This window comes from Gigantopelta aegis, chromosome 4 (genome assembly GCF_016097555.1).
Source record: "Gigantopelta aegis isolate Gae_Host chromosome 4, Gae_host_genome, whole genome shotgun sequence".
NCBI lineage: Eukaryota > Metazoa > Mollusca > Gastropoda > Neomphalida > Peltospiridae > Gigantopelta > Gigantopelta aegis.
Genome location: NC_054702.1, coordinates 44,016,647 through 44,035,328, shown reverse-complemented (window position 1 = coordinate 44,035,328; position 18,682 = coordinate 44,016,647). Strand labels below are relative to the sequence as shown.

Sequence of the window (18,682 nt, the reverse complement as noted above, 5' to 3'; positions counted from 1 at the left end):
ACTAAAAATATCTACACGGACTAGAGAATAAAACAAACCAAAAAAGCAGGTCTATAAATTACTGAAAGAGTCTTTGTTCGCTGTGATCTGTCTGCAGACCAGCAGCCTGTGATGTGTTTTACACAAACCCTCAATGGGCAGGACAGGTAACCAGGTAAGTTATGGCAAGTGTACCTTATAATCATCAAATTCAGTAAAGCGTGGCTTCCATTATTGTTAACATTTGAAAGAAAATGATAGGAATGACCGGTATACCTCATCCAGTTCTTCTATAAAAGTACAAAACATCATTGTTCACACACACGTAAAGCAGAACTATACCGTGAACAAATATCTGGCATACATATATATATACCTGATCTATTTATAAAATACAAATAATATTAATTTACTGTTACTAGACTTTTTCTTTTATTCAGTCTGTTCCAGTTTAGACATCACACTTTATAATACACAACTGTACCTACATTAATATTTCTTGTGCTATCAGTAATTTTCCTTTATTAAATTGTAGTGTAGTTATTCATAATTCTTGTATTACCATAAAATTATGTTTAACAATTACCTTCAAGCTGAGTGGTTTCCTTCCAAAAGGAACATATTAAAAGGTAGAATATGATGTTAAGTGAATTGTGTCATAGTATCTAGCCAAGTTGTTGGTAACCATTCATTTTCCATCAAACCAGCCAAAATGTTAGGTATGTATAACTAAACACTGCCGTAAGCTACTGGAGAGAATACTATTATTGTTCTTATATGGGGTTTTGTTGTTAAACGGCGCCACTAGAGCACATTGATTTATTGATCATTTGGCTAATGGGTGTCAAACATTTGGTGATTTTGACATACAGAAGACTTAGAGAGGAAACCCGCTACATTTTTCCATTAGTACCAAGGGTTTCATTTATATGTACCATCCCACAGGCAGGACAACACATACCATGACCTTTGATTACCAGGATGAGCACTGTCGCATGTGTCTCACTAGTTACAACAATTATGTTCCAGAATAATGCTCTTCTTCGACACTCCAAAATACAGACAGCCACAAGATCATCAAAAGTAGTTGCTAATGTCCCAATACAGACAGCCACAAGATCTTCAAAAGTAGTCGCTAATGTCCCAATACAGACAGCCACAAGATCATCAAAAGTAGTTGCTAATGTCCCAATACAGACAGCCACAAGATCTTCAAAAGTAGTCGCTAATGTCCCAATACAGACAGCCACAAGATCATCAAAAGTAGTTGCTAATGTCCCAATACAGACAGCCACAAGATCATCAAAAGTAGTTGCTAATGTCCCAATACAGACAGCCACAAGATCATCAAAAGTAGTTGCTAATGTCCCAATACAGACAGCCACAAGATCTTCAAAAGTAGTTGCTAATGTCCCAATACAGACAGCCACAAGATCTCCAAAAGTAGTTGCTAATGTCCCAATACAGACAGCCACAAGATCTCCAAAAGTAGTTGCTAATGTCCCAATACAGACAGCCACAAGATCTTCAAAAGTAGTTGCTAATGTCCCAATACAGACAGCCACAAGATCTCCAAAAGTAGTTGCTAATGTCCCAATACAGACAGCCACAAGATCTCCAAAAGTAGTTGCTAATGTCCCAAATTTCTGCTTCTGACTTTGTTTCTGAAGACTATATTATTTCCCCTCATTCCTGGTTAAGCACCAGATGTCTCAAGTTAAAAGACTCAGGTAATCTCAACCATTTGACACAAACTACCTCAAATACATGAGAACTGGTCATCTCCAGTGTTCACAGATGGGCACTAGCTGTCACAAGGTGTAGGATACTACCAGTCTCCCTATTCCTTGGTAGAAATGCCATCTGCCTCTAGTTCCTTAAACTAGAGCAGTTATGGATCAAACCCGTGGTCTTATCTGTGTATACAACACTTGCCTCATTGCTAGAAACTTTATTATCCCATCTTACATCAAACAATATTCTTCACCCGTAGTACAATGTATGTACATTACCAGACACTCTAGAAAATAGTTAAAATGATCTAGGTTCTGGGTCAGACAAAAAAAAGTGTTTAATATTCTTCAACTGTAGTATGCTTATTACCAGACTCTCTAGAAAATATAACATCATCAAGGTGCAATGTCAAATAAAAACCAAATGCCGGGGAAACAACTTGAAGTGACATTCAGTCGTTGGAGAACTAACAAGATGAGCTGTGAGCTGACAGAATGACAAACAGGAACATATATGATGCATTTACTTTTGATGTATAGCACTCTTGTCAACTCATCTATGTAGTAAGTCTTCTTTATCATCGTACTTTTCTGAGGGTCATCAATCATAAAATTCCTTCAAAATCACAGAAAATTAAAGCCATAACCTTTCCCAGATTAATTATTATTTTATTTTTTTAATTGACACCCCCCCCCCCCCCCCTCCCCCACCTCCCACCCTGCACACACACAACATTTTGATTCCTCTGGAGATTGTTATACCTGGGGGTATTCTATTGCATTTATTCTTTTTCTTTCTTCCTTTTGGGGTACATGTATGTGGGAGAGAGTGGTGGTTCTGCATCAAACTCATTAACACTAGTCTCATATAGCTTAACAGTCTAATTTTATAATATACAATGTTAGAATGAACTATCAAAGAGAAGCTAAAATGCCAAGTCTTGCCCTCTTTTGAACAAAGGCCAACATTCTAGGGATCATTTATATGGAATTTTGAAAAAGCAAGTCCAAGCACAATATATAATAATGTCATCTTGTCACAGAATAGTAGTGTTAGTTGATGATACATCATGGTATGGGCTATCTGTACCTCATAACTGGTATATCAAAGATCATGGTATGTGCTATCTGTACCTCATAACTGGTATATCAAAGATCATGGTATGTGCTATCTGTACCTCATGACTGGTATATCAAAGATCATGGTATGTGCTATCCTGTTAATTAAAAAAGTCCCTTCCTATTTTGTAGTATTTACCAGTGCACTACACTGCATGATGGACATTCCAAATGTCTGTAGGGACTATAGATATTTGGAATGTCCATCATACATTAGTTTTGTTAGAAAATATCTTGCAAAATCCAAAACATGAAAAACAAAAAGCAATTGTGTTTTCAGCTAAAAGCTATCTAGATCCTGTACGTGGTATGTGTAAGAGTTAAAGAAAAAAACGAGTGATTGATTTAATGTTGACTAGCCCTGAGGTAGAACATGAACATGACAAGAGCCTACTGGGGCATGAAACAGCTGCGACCCTGACCTTCCCTACACATACTTTATGAATACCAATATCTGTCATGCTCTATAGTACTTGTAGCATAATGCTTACCACTGCACTTTACACCTGCTAGTATTTATAAGATCAACTGATATAACTTGTGCACAATGCTTGACACCATGACCTTTTATCTTTACAGGCTTTCACTGGTGTGCAAATACTTGCTGCCTGGCCTTCCTTTTTAACACTATATTGTGGAATCAGATATAAACTGAAGGAAGGAAAGGGTTTATTTAACAACGCACTCAACACATTTTATTTAAAGTTTATATGGTGTCGGACATATGGTTAAGGACCACACAGATATTGAGAGAGGAAACCCGCTGTCGCCACTTCATGGGCTACTCTTTTCGATTAGCAGCAAGGGATCTTTTATATGCACCATCCTACAGACAGGATAGTACATACCTCAGCCTTTGTTACATCAGTTGTGAAGCAATGGGTGGAACGTGAAATAGATCAATGGTCCCACTGACGGGAATCGATCCTAGATCGATCACGCATCAGGCGAGCACTGTATCACTGACCTACGTCCTGCCCCTGGCATTAAACAGCTACCCAAGATTTAGCTCAGTGACTTATAACTGGTATATCAAAGATCATGGTATGTGCTATCCTGTTTGTGAGAACTGCATTAAAAGGTCCCTATTTCGTAGATATAGCCTGTGGTAGCAAATTCCCTGTAGACCAAGTGTGGAAATTACTTTAGGTCAGATGCTAAATAGCCATAGTCTGAAAACTGCAGAGATGTTGTTTAAAATTCCTTTGCATTCCTCCTGTCTGGGATATTATATCTCAATACAGTAGTTCTGCACAATACTGATATGTGGTTCCAAATCCGTCTGTAAGAGGACTGCCCCTTTAATAGCATAACAGTGCAGGTGCCAAAAGCATTTCTTCAGAAAGGGACATCCGAATGTGCACACAGATGTCAATAGAATAACGTTCAAGTATTTTATAGAACTATTGCTGATATTATTTAGAAGAAGAATCTCCATTAACCAGGTACTGTGTTTTTTCTATAATCCATCAACAGTTTGGAAAGCATATATAGTTTGAATTTATGATAGTGCACACATGCACATTTTATACAAGTAAGCAAGACTTGTGATATTATGATGTTACCAGAAAACAATTTGACATATATACATGAATATTTTCCTGTTAAAGCCTATAATATATAAAATATCTTTCAGTCTCAAAAGTGATTTACTATAACACAGTTAGTGTAGTTCATTTGTTATAAAACAATCAAATGAAAAGGTAGCTAGCTGAATAATGGATAAATTAAACCAATTGTGTTTAATACAGGTAAATGTTTTATACAGGTGACTGTTTAATACAGGCAAATGTTTTATGCAGGAAACTGTTTAATACAGGTAAATGTTCTATACAGGTGACTGTTTAATACAGGTAAATGTTTTATGCACAAGACCTTAATATAGGTAAATATTTCATACAGGTGACTGTTTAATACAGGTAAATGTTTTATACAGGTGATTTTAATATAGGTAAATGTTTTATACAAGTGACTGTTTAATACAGGTAAATGTTTTATACAGGTGACTTTAATACAGGTAAATGTTTTATATATTTCATTTCATTTCAATTCAATTTATTTCCATGCTTACATCCAATTAAGGTTCAAGCATGCTGTCCTGGGCATACATCTCAGCTATCTGGGTTGTTTGTCCAGGACAGTTTGTTAGTTGTTAGTTGGTTAGTGGTTAGTGAGAGAGAAGAGGGTGTAGTGGCCTTACACCTACCCACTGAGCCCTCAAGAACTCACTCTGGGTTGGAGCCGGTACTGGGCTGCGAACCCTGTACCTACCAGCCTGTAGCTCAATGGCTTAACCACTTCGCCACCGAGGCTGATAAATGTTTTATACAGGTGATTTTAATACAGGTAAATGTTTTATACAGGTGACTTTAATACAGGTAAATGTTTCATACAGATGACCACTTGATGAGGTTAGGCAGCACACTATAGTCCTCCAGCTAGCAAACTCTACACAGTAATTGATGTGCACCGACATCAACTTCCACCCATTTAAAAAGATCCTTATGCAAGATCATGTCAGACATAGACCGTGCTGTACACTTCGTACATGATTTGCAAGTTTCATTTAGTTGGCTTGTGTAGTTTGCATTTAAATAGCCTCTAATGCACGGACAACCAACAGCTTGCAACACTGCCACACATTTGTACTGTGAATCAAAGTGCATGTACTAAGAGCTCAAGCTTAATAATAAAAATAAAAGTATTTAATTAATGTAAAACAATTTCATAAGATGAAAGGAAAGGACAATGTGTTTAATGTCACTTAAACCCATTTTAAAACTAGTTATTTGGTGTGTAACAGGATTCTTTCAACATTTTGGTGAAAGGACCATCGAGAGTACACACCACATAGACTACTCCTGTGGATAAGGATGCAAGAAGAAGAAGAAGTTTGTTTTGTTTAACGACACCACTAGAGCACATTGATTTATTAATCATCAGCTATTGGATGTCAAACATAAGGATGCAAGGGAACTTCTAGCTATAAGCACTTTCCCCACAGACAGAACAGTACATACCATGGACTTTGATGTACCAGCCGTGGTTAAATGAAACACTCATAAGCATGTATACACCCAAATTAAGTCAATATAATAGACATTACTGGTGCCTAAAACTTTTAATGTCCCTATTGAGCTGTATAGTAAAAGGATACCCTATTTAAAAACTAGTGGTAATATATGCTACAAATAGATAGTATATTCTATTTATTATCAAACAGATGTTTTCAATGACTGCAATTAACTTAAAGACTGATCAGATATACTGACAATATGTATAACACACAATGAATTACAATACAAAGATTGAAACTTACTTGAGATGATAGTTAATTAATTCCCAGCATCATGTCTATCTGACACAGGTACATCCACCACACAAACACATCCGACCGTACACTCCTCAAATATTTGAGGTAAATTCCATCACAACTGCGACGAAAGATATACCGTTAAAAACAACTTGAAAGATTACACATATGCTAACCCACACACCCGAGAGAGAAAAGTTCACATCGTATCAAGTCAGTGTTGAGAAATGTCTATAAACAGCATGATAAGTTTTAAATATGAACACTCCATGGTTTGCTGACTCCAGTATACAGTACATTAATTCCCCGAGTGCTTAATGCTGTGACAACAGAGCAGTGACCGTCACCAGACTAACACACACAAACGTGGGACCCGCTAGGTCAATAGCAGCACATCTACATCCATTCATAATGTAGTTTGTTTTTCACTCACAGGTGGGCCTCTTGGACAGGTGATCTCACTTGTAACATATCTGTGTTTGTTTATAAAGTAGTTGGGAGTTTACTAGAAGGTGATAACTGGCCTTGGTGGTGTCAGTGGTGTCGTGGTTAAGCCATTGGAATATAAGGCTGGTAGGTACAGGGTTCACAGCCCGGTACCGGCTCCTACCAAGATTTGTTTACTCAGTGGGTAGGTTTAAGGCCACTACACCCTCTTCTCTCTCACTAACCATTAACACCTAACTCACTGTCCAGGACAGACAGCCCAGATAGCTGAGGTATGTGTCTCAGACAGCATGCTTGAACCTTAATCGGATATAAGTATGAAAATAAGTTAGAATAAAATAAAATGTCACATATCTGTGTATGTCTATAAAATAGTTCAGGTTTTACTGGAAGGTGATCTCACTTGTAACACTTCTAGATCTGTTTATATAGTTTGGCTTTACTGGAAGGTGATCTCAGTTGTAACACTTCTAGATCTGTTTATATAGTTTGGCTTTACTGGAAGGTGATCTCAGTTGTAACACTTCTAGATCTGTTTATATAGTTTGGCTTTACTGGAAGGTGATCTCAGTTGTAACACTTCTAGATCTGTTTATATAGTTTGGCTTTACTGGAAGGTGATCTCAGTTGTAACACTTCTAGATCTGTTTATATAGTTTGGCTTTACTGGAAGGTGATCTCAGTTATAACACTTCTAGATCTGTTTATATAGTTTGGCTTTACTGGAAGGTGATCTCAGTTGTAACACTTCTAGATCTGTTTATATAGTTTGGCTTTACTGGAAGGTGATCTCAGTTGTAACACTTCTAGATCTGTTTATATAGTTTGGCTTTACTGGAAGGTGATCTCAGTTGTAACACTTCTAGATCTGTTTATATAGTTTGGCTTTACTGGAAGGTGATCTCAGTTGTAACACTTCTAGATCTGTTTATATAGTTTGGCTTTACTGGAAGGTGATCTCAGTTGTAACACTTCTAGATCTGTTTATATAGTTTGGCTTTACTGGAAGGTGATCTCAGTTGTAACACTTCTAGATCTGTTTATATAGTTTGGCTTTACTGGAAGGTGATCTCAGTTGTAACACTTCTAGATCTGTTTATATAGTTTGGCTTTACTGGAAGGTGTTTCACTTGTAACACTTCTAGATCTGTTTATATAGTTTGGCTTTACTGGAAGGTGTTTCACTTGTAACACTTCTAGATCTGTTTATATAGTTTGGTTTTACTGGAAGGTGATCTCACTTGTAACACATCTAGATCTGTTTATAAAGTAGTTTGATTTTACTGGAAGGTGATCTCACTTGTAACACGTCTAGATCTGTTTATAAAGTAGTTTAGTTTTACTGGAAGGTGATCTCACTTGTAACACGTCTAGATCTGTTTATAAAGTAGTTTAGTTTTACTGGAAGGTGATCTCACTTGTAACACATCTAGATCTGTTTATAAAGTAGTTTGATTTTACTGGAAGGTGATCTCACTTGTAACACATCTAGATCTGTTTATAAAGTAGTTTAGTTTTACTGGAAGGTGATCTATCTCACTTGTAACACATCTGTGACAGTAATGTTACATCTATATCCATTTATGACTTGTTGTTTTATGATAGTGTTGTCACATGAATCGGTATTTATCTATAACATGCTTGTTTTTACTGTCAGGAAAGAGGATAAAATAGGTAAACCGGTAGCACAGCTTCCTTCATTTAGAACTTCTAACATTTCAAACTTTATTTAAGTGTTTTCTCTAACTCTTTCACCACGACAGGCCGGTATACCAGCTAGCGATATCCAGTGCCTCTCAGCATGACAGGCCAGTTTAGCGGCTTGTAACACCTGTTCATATTTGGCGCCGAGTGACGCGTCAATATTATAATTAGACAAAATCTTGCCGCCAATGTTCTAGCGAATTTTGAATGAGTTTTTTCCAAGTTTATACTGATATTCTGACTGTAATTAAACATGAACCGAGGTGACGAAATTTCGTCTGTTGAAAACAATGGTTGTCATTCAGATGACAGGTTTTCCGATGATGAAATGTGGGATAATATGGACTTTGGTGCATTTGATTTAATCGAGATTGGCGATCGTGAACGAAATGTCATTCAACATGGCAATTTAGAAGAAAATGATACCGATGACGAGATACAAGATGACTTGCCACTGTTTTACCATGCGCCTGAGTTTACCTGGACACATGAGCCATATTCGGTTACCTGCAGATCAACTTTTACTAAAAATCCGGGGGCCGTAAAAGTGTTTAACGTCAACACAAACACCATAGAGTACTTTTCGCTATTTTATTCCAATACAGTGTATGGAAAAATTGTGTAATTTACCAACATGAATGCCAAAAAAAAGCGTGATACAGATCCTGCTAACAACAAAGGTGTATGGTATGATGTTTCTGTTGATGAAATGAAAGCTTATTATGGCTTGTTAATTTTGCAAAAGCATTGTAAATATATTTTTAAAATTATAACTGGAATGTTAATTAATTAATTATCCAACAAGAAAAACATTTGTACTGTTGTTTTTTTAAATTACCAGTCCTACCTACTCAAATAGGTGAGTAATATGCATAGTTTACCTGTCATTACCAGATTTATACCTGTTGAATCTAACATTTTTAAATATTTATTTTTTTATCTAGACAGCCGTCCATTCACCTTTCTGGAAATGTATAGCCTATAACTAAAATTAATGATAAAACAAGTAGTTTTATCCTTTAACAAACATGATCATAAATCTGCTATTTAAACTCAGTGTGCAGGGAAGGTCAAGGCTGTAAAACTTAGTGCTGAAAGAGTTCTCTTAATAATATTAGTACTGAGAAATGTGGGTTTTTTAAACAGAATGGTTTCAATATGTTATAACAACAACTTTGTAATAAGACAAAATATTACAACCATTGAAAATCCATAAACCTTAATCTCTGGTTTCTTTTGCCAAACTGTTGTGTTTATAATGTCATTCTTTAAATAGCGAGGGCTTATGTTTACACTTTTATTTGAATGCACTGACAGCTGGTGCACACTGTTTGTAAAAGTGTCCACTCACTTCACTCACTGTCTGCAATTTCATTTGATTTGTATTTACGGATTTGAAAACATTGAACCATGTCCCATAGTCAGAAGGTCGGTTCTTTATTCTTCTATTTCTGTACAGATCAGTTTCGTTTTGCTTTGCTAACAGAACAAATACAAAGAAAAAGTGTCCTTCAAGTTTGTAAATTAAGTTCTCTCCATTACATGCCTTTAAAGAGGATCATTTTATTGCTACTTTTGAAGTGTTTAACTTGCCGGTACTGGTGTCCTCACAAAACCCATACCAGGGCCCGTGCTTATAAAACATTTAGAGTCCTGACTCAATCTCAAATGACATCACACGCATGCAATTTGTAAGGCATTGCCATGACATTACTGTCTCAGACTCTATTAGTAAAGTAAAGTTTCTTTTATTTAACGACGCCACTAGAGCACATTGATTTTTTATCTTATCATCCGCTATTGGACGTCAAACATATGGTCATTCTGACACTGTTTTTTAGAGGAAATCCGCTGTCGCCACATAGGCTACTCTTTTTATGACAGGCAGCAAGGGATCTTTTATTTGCACTTCCTATAGGCAGGATAGCACAAACCATGGCCTTTGTTGAACCAGTTATGGATCACTGATCGGTGTAAGTGGTTTACACCTACCCACTGAGCCTTGCGGAGCACTCACTCAGGGTTTGGAGTCGGTATCTGAATTAAAAATCCCATGCCTTGACTGGGATCTGAACCCAGTACCTACCAGCCTGTAGATCGATGGCTAACCACGACGCCACCGAGGCCGGTCAGACTCTATTAGAGTCTCGAGTCTAGACTCTAAAAGTTTTATAAGCACCAGGCCAGATGCATTTTAAACTAAATGGCAGCTAAGAAATTAACTTTGTTGTTTGTTTTGCTTAGTGACACCACTAGAACACACTGGTTTAATTTAATCATGGACTACTGGATGTTAAACATTTGATAACTGTGACATATACAATGTATAGTCTTGGAGGAAACCATTACATTTTTCCGTTAGTAGCAAGGGATCTTTTATAAAAGATTTCTCACAGACAGGACAGCACAAACCACTGAATGTCATGGACAAAAACAAAATTAGATAATGGGTATACTGAGGGGCTTTAATCCTAGGACCAAAGCACCTGAGGCAAGCTCTCTTACAGAATGAACTAAGTCAGATTTATATACTTGTTACAGCCATGCCACAAGATTAAACCAGGCTTATGCTGCAACAGATCAACATAGACTTATCACTGCTATTATGATCCTTTTCTGTGGTCAGATTATGATCCTTTTCTGTGGTCAGATTATGTGGATCAAAATACAGGCTTTGCATGCATCTTGGAAAGTCATGACAAAGTTAAAAGTTTGGTTTGTTTAACACCACCACTTGAGCACATTGATTTATTAATCATTGGCTATTGGATGTCAAACATTTGGTAATTTTATGTATAGTCTTAGAGGGGAAACCTGCTACATCTTCACTTAGTAACAAGGGATCTTTTATACGCACCATCCCACAGACAGAATAGCACATACCACAGCCTTTGATATACCAGCCGTGGTGCATTGGCTGGAATAAGAAATAGCCCAATGGGTCCACCAACGGGGATTGATCCCAAACCGACTGCACATCAAGTGAGCGCTTTACCACTGGGCTATATCCCGTGTTGAGGAAAAATCTTCACCCAGGAAAGTGCTTAAAACTCTTGAAGAAAAATACCTAAACTCTTGGAATCTTAATGTATTATATGTTAAAATTATTATACTCAAGTGTTACCAATATCATAATAAAATATTTTAATTTCATTTTTTAAAGTTATTTGTTTATTTAAAATGCACCTTGAAAAACATCACAATAGTTATGGCACAAAAAAAGAGAAGAAGTAAATAAATGATACCATAAGTGTATGAACCCTGTATGAAATCTTCAAAGTTAAGGCAGTATTCATCCAAAATGAAGATGTCAATAAAGTGATGTGTTAAAAAGTGTTTTATCTATTCATCTGCCACAGTATTATTGTTGTCATGATTATCATCATCAAGCAGCTCTGTACATAATGGCATTCATACTGCTAGACATATTATTATTAAAAATGGCTGGTCCAACATGTAGTCTTCTTTAAGATAGATTTACATTTTACGTTTAACAATGGAGTGCCTCAATGTTTGCCTTCCATACCTGAGTACACAGTGTTTAGAGTGGCCTTCACTTCAAACTTCAACCCAATTATAAACCCACCAATGTATTCTGCCACCACCTCAACAACTGAGCTTTATTAATGGTAAATAAGACATGTAATCAAATATGGTTATATGAAACAGGATCATTCTTTTGAGGTAAGCTAGGGGCCCCGACACATCAAAGTTTGAGCAGATTTCTGTTAGACTGTATGAAATACGAAGGAAGCTGTCCTGTTTTGAATCCATGCAACCCCTCCCCTGTACACAGTGGAAGGTGTACCTGGTAACTTGAACTTGAACTTGATAGTATTTAAGTAGAAAGCTTGGGTGTGGTATAAAATAACAAAGAACCCAAGATAAAAAAAATCCAGTGTTCATCCAGATGAAGCGTAACTGACAGGAAAGTTCAAACACAACGTGTGTCCAAACAAACCAGAAGTACACCATACAAGCTGTTGTTGTTTAGAATCTCTTCATTAATTACTTTTGGTGTAATTTACAAACAATAAAAAACAAAACCATAGTATAAATATATTGTCCACACCATCGAAACTACCGATAGTAAAAACCAGTATAAATGTATTGTACACACCACTGAGACTACTGATAGTAAAAACCTAGTATAAATGTAGTGTACACACCACTGAGACTACTGATAGTAAAAACCTAGTATAAATATAGTGTACACACCACTGAGACTACTGATAGTAAAAACCTAGTATAAATATATTGTACACACCATTGAAACTACTGATAGTAAAAACCTAGTATAAATGTAGTGTACACACCACTGAGACTACCGATAGTAAAAACCTAGTATAAATATATTGTACACACCACTGAGACTACTGATAGTAAAAACCAGTATAAATGTATTGTACACACCACTGAGACTACTGATAGTAAAAACCTAGTATAAATATATTGTACACACCACAGAGACTACTGATAGTAAAAACCTAGTATAAATATATTGTACACACCACTGAGACTACCGATAGTAAAACCTAGTATAAATATATTGTACACACCACTGAGACTACTGATAGTAAAAACCTAGTATAAATGTATTGTACACACCACTGAGACTACCGATAGTAAAAACCTAGTATAAATGTATTGTACACACCATTGAGACTACCGATAGTAAAAACCTAGTATAAATATATTGTACACACCACTGAGACTACCGATAGTAAAAACCTAGTATAAATGTATTGTACACACCACTGAGACTACTGATAGTAAAACCTAGTATAAATGTATTGTACACACCACTGAGACTACTGATAGTAAAAACCTAGTATAAATGTATTGTACACACCACTGAGACTACTGATAGTAAAAACCTAGTATAAATGTATTGTACACACCACTGAGACTACCGATAGTAAAAACCTAGTATAAATGTATTGTACACACCACTGAGACTACTAAAACTGATAAAGTAAAAACTGAAACTACCGTATAAAAATGTATAAATGTATTGTACACACCACTGAAACTACCGATAGTAAAACCTAGTATAAATGTATTGTACACACCACTGCAACTACCGATAGTAAAACCTAGTATAAATGTATTGTACACACCAGTGCAACTACCGATAGTAAAACCTAGTATAAATGTATTGAGACTACGATAGTAAAACCTAGTATAAATGTATTGTACACACCAGTGCAACTACCGATAGTAAAACCTAGTATAAATGTATTGTACACACCAGTGCAACTACCGATAGTAAAACCTAGTGTAAATGTATTGTACACACCAGTGCAACTACCGATAGTAAAACCTAGTATAAATGTATTGTACACACCACTGAAACTACTGATAGTAAAACAAAAAATACCGTGTTAATGTATTGTTGTACCGATAGTAAAACCTAGTATAAAATTTACACACCTGCAACTACCAATAGTAAAGCCAGACATGTATTGTCACAGTACCTTTTCAGTAATATCAGTACACAACAGTAACCGATAGTAAAACCTAGTAAACTGCATACACCCTTAAAAGTGAACGATAGTTTACTTGGTCTGATTTAAAGGAGTAGTATACTATAAATCACCAGTACTGATAGATGTATTGTGCAAACCGGAATTTCCTACATGCATGCATGTATATTATAGTTACCTGAACCTTGTCTGGTTCACAAAGGTGAAGGTCGTCATTGGGGAAGCGGTCCTGGACAGACTCAACACTTTGTCCATTCAATTCATCTCGGAGTTCATCCTCTCTCTCTCTCACCATCTGAAATACAAGTCAACACTTTGTCCAATCAATTCATCTCGGAGTTCATCCTCTCTCTCTCTCACCATCTGAAATACAAGTCATCCAATAACTCAACATGGTTATCTATGTCAGGAGCTCATCCTCTCTCTCTCTTACCATCTGAAATACAAGTCATCCAATAACACACCATGGTTATCTATGTCAGGAGTTCATCCTCTCTCTCTCTCACCATCTGAAATAAAAGTCATCCAATAACTCAACACACCATGGTTATCTATGTCAGGAGCTCATCCTCTCTCTCACCATCTAAAATAAAAGTCATCCAATAACTCAACACACCATGGTTATCTATGTCAGAAGTTCATCCTCTCTCTCTCACCATCTGAAATACAAGTCATCCAATAACTCAACACACCATGGTTATCTATGTCAGGAGCTCATCCTCTCTTTCACCATCTGAAATAAAAGTCATCCAATAACTCAACACACCATGGTTATCTATGTCAGGAGCTCATCCTCTCTCTCTCACCATCTGAAATAAAAGTCATCCAATAACACACCATGGTTATCTATGTCAGGAGCTCATCCTCTCTCTCTCACCATCTGAAATAAAAGTCATCCAATAACACACCATGGTTATCTATCTCAGGAGCTCATCCTCTCTCTCTCTCACCATCTGACATACAAGTCATCCAATAACTCAACATGGTTATCTATGTCAGGAGCTTATCCTCTCTCTCTCTCACACCATCTGACATACAAGCCATCCAATAATTTAACACAACACATTTATCTACATCAGGAGCTCATTGCAATCCTCTCTCACACCATCTGAAATACAAGTCATCCAATAACTCAACACACTACAATTATCTACATCAGGAGCTCATAAAATGTATTTATTTATCTACAGTTTGCCTTGAGGTAGAATATTAAAGGCAATTAAAATATGGGTCATAGATTAGCACCTGCTCTATTTGTCATTTTCCAGTGATAAAATGAAACTAAGGATAACAATAATTATAGCTGACACGCTGACAGTTTGATAAGTTCAGACATTAAACATTGAAATATCTTAATCGCGTGTAAATATACTGAATGACAATATGCAGGGGTATAACAATGTCTTATTTATAAAGGTATAACAATATCCTATTTACAGGTGTCACAATATTGTATTTATAGTAGCATAACAATACCCTATTTATAATCGTTTAACAATATCCTATTTAAATGTATGGATCAACCAAGGTGATTCAATCCTGTGACACAAGCACCTCAGGCGAGCACTCAACCGAATGAGCTAACTTTCGCTGCCCCATCCCTCCCTCCACCCCTGCCAATGGCTATGGTGTCAAGAATATAAACAACTCTCCAGCAATCAACTGACAGCAGATGAGTGCAGGACATATATTATGGGCTCGACATGACCAAACAAATGTGGCAAAATTGAACAGCAAATACGGTGAAGTGTTTTATGATCATAATTTCGACCTGTTTTCAAAACATCACACTTGACATTGTAAAGGTAGTATCACAATTATGTTTACTTAACTGTTAACAGAACACCACAGTATTTGCTTACCTGTATTGACATGCCTACTTTACATAATTTGTTTACTATGACATATAGTTTTTTATATATGAAGATACATGTATTTCACTTTTTCATAATCAATAGAATGTTAAAGGCAGTTCATTTATTTTATTCTGGCTACATATTTTAAAACAAAATTCAGATAAAAACCCTTCTCAGTAAACCACCCCCTTGTCACCCCAACCCATACTTTATTTTGACTGTATATTATTCACACTATATATACACAACACAATTATTTAAAGGCCAGTAGAGTTTTGGTCATTGTTTGGTAGTGTCATATTATTTTAGCATGTTTTGATCACAGACGACTTTTAAACATTGCTTCACTAAAATCTGACCTATGATACACACAAACAGTTGCATGCATTAAAAAATAAATAGTCTATGCCTTGGTGAAAACTACGGAATGTGCATTCAGATGGGATTTGTTAGATGTTAGTTCGTAATGAAACTTGTCATTTTGTTGGTGTTATTTAAATCATTAAGTACATGATGCCTTATAAAAGAATCTGACTTTGTTGGTTTGACTAATAATGTTAATTTGGGGGGGAGGTTTTGAAAAAGCATGTTTAATGAAAAGTACTAAAAATGTCTTGACTAATAATTAATTTTGTTGAGTATATTTTTCAAGCAGTTATATGCATGATCATATTTTACAGTTAAGTTTTATTCAGACTAAATCATAAAACTAAAATTGATTTAGAATACATAATTCAAACCTGCACTTTATTCATTGTAGAAGTACATAATTATATTATTTTTTAAAAATGAACAGTGTTCAGCAATTTTGTTCAGGCTACAATTTATTAATTACTTCAAGCTACAATTACATAGTTTACAATTAAAGTTTATGTAGGCTACATATTTTTAAACTGTGCCGTTTACACAGGATTTGTATTTGAGAACTGCAGTTCATTCAGTGTGGATAATTAAAATGCATTATTTAGCCTACATAGTTTCTTGCAGGGATTTCCATCGTTATGTCTTGTTGACTTTGACAAGCAGCAGCACAAGCCAAGACTTCACCGTGACTACTTGTTAACATACAAACTGAATTCCTGACAGGTACAAAAACAATTACTTGTTAACATACAAACTGAATTCCTGACAGGTACAAAAACAATTACACTCAATTTGACCATCAACTGTCCAGTTTAAACTTGTTACGCTCTCTATTTCATTATTGGCTCCATCCCAAAGTCATTTCAGAGGACAAGTGTAAGTCACAAACAAACATAAATGGATAAAATAAACACAAGAATTCAATAAAATTGTCAAAAACTTATTTGGAGTCACTCAAAGATTGAATCAATAGATTTCCATCTCAATTCATGTTTAAAATGATAACAAATTATAATTAATTTTATTTAAAAAATAAATTGTTAATTAATTTATTTTTTTATTTAAAAAAAATTAAACACTTTAAAAGATGTTTAATTAATTAATTAATTAAACACTTTTATATTTTTTTAAATTAAAAATCAAATTAAATTTTAATTCAATAAATTTTATAATTTTTAGCATGCATTGGGATAATTGAACACTTTTACATTTTTTAAAATTAAAAATCATATTAAATTTTAATTTAATAAATGTTTATTTTTTTAGCATGCATTTGGGATAGGTCTATGTAAATATAAACTAAGTTTCACTGATCTAGAATTTATAATAAGTAAAAACAAAATGGGTTTAAATGTGAAAACGTAACCTTGAGCTCAGCAGTAAAGTATTTTATCAGATAATTTAAAAAAAATTGTTTTTAATTAACATTCATTAAGATCACCATAGCTTTTGTAGCTTTAGTTATGCAAGATTTTTGTTCATACAATTTACTGTCCTTGTTTATATGGTTACATATATAACTAACATAACTACATGTATCTGATGGACTGAATCCATACTAAAAACAAAACCCCCAACAAAAAAACTCAGATTTGGATGATTCACAGAAATGACAATCAAGTTGACGGTATTCAATGAATCTACAGACAATTATCAACCCAGCAAAGTGGAAGTTGAAAGGTAGTCACATCAAATGACTGTGGGTAGAGGAAAGGAAAGGAAATGAAGGAAAGGAATTTTGTTAATGACACCTCAGCATATTTTAACTATGTCTGTTAGGTATCACAATAGTTATTTCAACAAACACAAGAAACCTACGGCCTCCACATAGGCTACTCATACCAAAAAACAGTAAGGGATCTTTTACTTGTAATGTATCTTAAATAGGACCATGGTCTTTCATCTTAGTCACTGGGCACTGGTTGCGGTGGGGGGAAAACATTAATCTGTCATTCCACTCTAATGGGAAGTGACTCATGTTGTTACCAGTGTACTGATATATTATGATTCAAATGTTAATTAATACATATTATGATTTATCCTGCAATCACTATATACATTGGCAAGATATGATCACTAGATAAATCTCTATATTTTTGGTCACTGACCAAAAATATACGTCACGTGACATAAGCTCAACTCGACTCGAGTATTTCAGAGTAGATTTTGAATAAACACTCTTTAAATCATTTGTTGAAGTGCTGTAAATACAAATAACTTTAAGTTTTGTGATAACAATACAAAACTTGTATATTTATTTATGAATTAAGAGTTTAGAAACGCTTTTCTAATGTGTCAAAATGTAGAGAGCATCTTACAATAATGATGTCATACGACAAAAGCCTTGCTAGGTTGACAATACTCGATTTGCGTGCACAAAATTGGAATAAATAATAATTTTTCGAATATTTCTATAGAATTGCAAGATAAAAGAAATAACTGGTTACTGTGTTAAGATATCGGCTTTCCTGCTCAGGTTGAATGGCGAATGCAGCTCGGCAGAGCCTTGCTGCATTCGCCATTCTAACCATCGCAGGATAAAGCTGATATCATAATCTTAAGACAGTAACCAGTTATTCCCTATATACCCTACTTGTTGTTACCAAATTACTGATATATTATGATTCAAATGGTAATCAATTCATATTATGATATATCCTACATGTTGTTACCAGTGTACTG

At 35.3% G+C, this 18,682-nt stretch overlaps 1 protein-coding gene across 2 annotated transcripts in view; it reads right to left on the bottom strand.

The window, feature by feature from the left end:
- LOC121370590 overlaps positions 1-18,682 on the bottom strand; it is a 304,206-nt gene that overhangs the window by 121,600 nt on the left and 163,924 nt on the right. For both annotated transcript variants that reach the window (XM_041495912.1, XM_041495913.1), the window contains one exon: positions 13,960-14,076. In XM_041495912.1, the coding sequence (XP_041351846.1) occupies positions 13,960-14,076 (117 nt within the window). The remainder of the gene's footprint in view (positions 1-13,959; positions 14,077-18,682) is intronic.